The sequence below is a fragment of the Castanea sativa genome, chromosome 11, assembly GCF_040712315.1.
Source record: "Castanea sativa cultivar Marrone di Chiusa Pesio chromosome 11, ASM4071231v1".
Lineage (NCBI taxonomy): Eukaryota > Viridiplantae > Streptophyta > Magnoliopsida > Fagales > Fagaceae > Castanea > Castanea sativa.
Window position 1 is genome coordinate 3,060,016 of NC_134023.1, and position 3,364 is coordinate 3,063,379.

Below are 3,364 nucleotides of genomic sequence, written 5' to 3' on the forward strand. Positions count from 1 at the left end.
GACAATGAAAGCTGTTTCAAGCAGCACTACTCTAAAGACAAGGAAGCTCGATGAGGAAACAAAGAACCTTGCTCGTAAGTATATTTATATTTAAGATTTTAGCTTCCGTTCAAATATATATATATATATATATATATATATATATATATATATATATATATATATAAGTGTGCGTTCTTTGAGTCAGTTTTGAGAGAGACGATGACTCTGTATGTATGCATGTAGATTATGTGATATTTGGTTTCTATGAATAATTCATATTATAAAAATTGTTGAATAATCAAAGGTGGAAATTGATGGCAAACCAAAAAAACTAAGCTGGAGGGATTTGGAAGTCTTAACGGACTCCTTTAGCAAAGAAAACTTCATTGTAAATGTTCAATTTGGCAAACTCTACTGTGGAAAAACTCCAGATGCTCAAGAGCTTACTGTCAAAATTTGGGGGCTTCCTCATGACGAAGTATGTACCATCGCACTTTGCAACGATACTATTGTTGACAGATTGGAGGTACTACAAAATTATCTATCTATCTAACCATTTATTGTATTTTACAAGAATGTGTATTGAGTTGAGATTATAATCTCATATCTTTCAGGGTGAGCTCTCTGTTTTGACAAATCCGGACCTCGGAAATCACCCCAATTTGGTGAAGTTGATAGGGTATTGCTGTGAAGAAGATCAAGGTTCCCATTATGGTGTTGTCTATGATGTTAGATCAAAGGATTCTCTTCTCAACCTTATCGAAAAAGGTAGCAGGGCTCATGTGGATTCTATAAACCATGATTATGAAATTAAGTCACTGATGTCTTGTCTTGTTGAAAATTTTGCAGATGATTTTACTTGGACCCAGAGAATGCAGGCGGGGCTCAGAGTTGGTCGTGTGCTTGAGCATTTGCATGAACGGAATTACCTGGTTTGCAATGTTCATCCTGCTCATGTCATTCTTGATCAGGTTAGCATTGGCGTTGTGATCATGAATTCTCAATTAACTTTATAGCTCCAGCCCACAATTCTTTAATTTTCAAAAGCTTTATGAAGTCTTGCATAATCCTATGGCTCTACAGGATTCCAATCCAGTGTTCCTTGACTTTAGTCTGCAACCTGATCGTACCATTGCGAAAGGGTATCCATGCACAGTATATTACGGTTGTGATGGCTATATGGATCCACTTTTTGTTCACAATGGTATATCCCTTTTATGTTTTATTTTATAATTCATATTTTAATGTTTTGAACTTGTTTAAGTTTTGTGCGTCTACATAATTACTGAATACCTGAATACCCTCCATGAATTAGAAACATATAGGCAGTGAGTTGTGAAGTTGTAAAAAAATTACCTAAGGCTTTTTGTTCTGTTTCTCTAGTCTAAGCTATAATTGTTTTACAATAAACAAGTGTTACCTGTTTCAAGTTGCTGCCCTTATTCAGGTATTGCTTTAAATTTTTCCATTCCTCTCGAAGCTGTTGATAAATGTGTGAAAAAAATACTATTGTGAATGCTTGTGGTGATATTTTAGTGAATTTATAGGCATTGCATCTCATAGTTGTGCTAATGTTCGTGTTACTCATGGTCACTGTAATTTTTGGGTCAATGCTTGCAATGTTAACAATTCTGTGTTTACTGTAGTGGAGTTGCTTGGATGCAAGAGTCTTTTGGAATTGCAGTTTTACTTCAGTCTTTTTTTCCCTATGGTTATTCCATACAAAATTTTTCTTTTCCTTCTCTTTTTCATGATCAGTTGTTCCCTATGTCTTTTCATTTGGTATTGTACTTTTAGCGCTCATTACTAAATTTGTCTTTGATCAATCCAAGTGCGAAGCTGCTCGTGAATTCCCTGTAGGATGGGCACAGAGACAGTACGAGCAGAAGTTGAATTCTAGCTCACAACCAGTTGGCTGTTTACTTGTTCATAAGAGCTTTGACAGTGCACCAGATTTTGATGTTCGCGATGGAGTGTCAATTACAAAGCTGACAGTGCACCGTGTGCACTTAGATGAAAGGAAACGCCCTACAAGGACACAAATTGTTAATTATCTGCTTGGTGATGCTTTACTGCGTGGAGGTTTAATAGATGAATGGGACACAATCTACAGAAGAAACTGCTGGGAAGAAAAAAACAGTAATGCAAAGAATGAAAGGAAATCTCTTTTGCCGTTGTTTGATCACAAAGACTAACTAAGTGGGAGAAAAAGAAGATATTAGTGCATCAAACAAAACACTGGTAATTGGGATTTTTCTTTCTTGACAACCCAAAAGCTGTAGAGTTTTCTTTTATGCTGGTTTGAACCAAATGTTATGTTACTCTCTGGACACCGATTGAGAATACACATAACTGAATTATGTTTCCTAGTTTTTCTTCCATTCTGTTAATGAACTTTGCAGTGAATGCTTGGTAGGCTATATTGAAATTTAAAGGAAGATATATGCTTAGGTTCTATGTTCCAAGACAGTTGTCTTGCATTTTGGTTGCCCTGTTGGATTTATTGATATTACGCCTTATGAAAGTTACTTCTAAACTGATTGGTTTTGTGGTCATCTTATTGGCAATATGACAATAGCTGTTGAGTTCTGTTGGGAATACTAAACACAAGAGTGGTGCTTCATTAGAGATTCTTTCTCGTTAAGTGGGATCTATTACGTCGAGAAATGGTTAAGGTCAGGGCGTCGATTTTTGACAGACCTGCATGCAAAACAAGTTTATTGTCTAGCCATAGAAAGATGGCTTTTTGCTTATTTTGCACAACATTTTCTGTAAAAAACACACACACACACACACAAAAAGATATCATATATGTTTTGCCTAGATTACAATAATAAATTTAAACAATTTCTTGTTATGGGAGTGAGAATTGGAAATTTTCTAAAATTTTGAGGACTACTAATTAAAATCTTAGACTTCCATAGATATGACAGTATTTCAAATCAATGACGTTTATTATTAAGTTAAAACATCAATTAATTAAGATCTTAGACTGCTACTATAATTGTTTTGTTTATTAATATTTTTGATATATTATAAAAATGAAAAATAAATCATTTTATAAGCAAGAAAGTGTCACCTATAGATAAATATTTAGTTAGGCAAAGTATCTAAAAATTTCCATTTTATCACTAACAGTTCCTAAGTGGCAATTTTCTTTTTTTATAATACTAAGTATTTTAACACACATACACAAAGGAAGAGAGAAGAAGGTTTTAAAAAAACTAACAATTGTGTATATTCAAAATGGTCTAACTTTTGAATACACAACATGTATTTCTCTTCTTTGAAAGTTGTATTACAAATTTACATTTTCCAAAAGTTGTGAATTTAAGAAAAGTAAAAGTTTAAAAGTAATTATTTATGATAGTTAAATTTACAT

General features: G+C 33.6%; 1 protein-coding gene across 1 annotated transcript; it reads left to right on the forward strand.

The window, feature by feature from the left end:
- Window positions 1-245: 245 nt before the first annotated feature.
- Window positions 246-2,357, forward strand: LOC142617930 (uncharacterized). Its single transcript, XM_075790905.1, has 5 exons — window positions 246-508; window positions 597-684; window positions 832-953; window positions 1,066-1,186; window positions 1,815-2,357. Exons 3-5 carry the CDS (start codon window positions 832-834, stop codon window positions 2,175-2,177), a joined length of 606 nt encoding a protein of 201 aa, XP_075647020.1. The 5' UTR covers window positions 246-508; window positions 597-684; the 3' UTR covers window positions 2,178-2,357.
- Window positions 2,358-3,364: the final 1,007 nt, after the last annotated feature.

What these genes read in the sequence shown, in the direction of transcription:
- LOC142617930 (XM_075790905.1), top strand. Translation starts at nt 832, where the DNA reads ATGATTTTACTTGGACCCAGAGAATGCAGGCGGGGCTCAGAGTTGGTC. An exon ending in CTCATGTCATTCTTGATCAG is followed by an intron (nt 954 to 1,065) that starts GTTAGCATTGGC and finishes ATGGCTCTACAG; the next exon opens with GATTCCAATCCAGTGTTCCT. An exon ending in TCCACTTTTTGTTCACAATG is followed by an intron (nt 1,187 to 1,814) that starts GTATATCCCTTT and finishes GATCAATCCAAG; the next exon opens with TGCGAAGCTGCTCGTGAATT.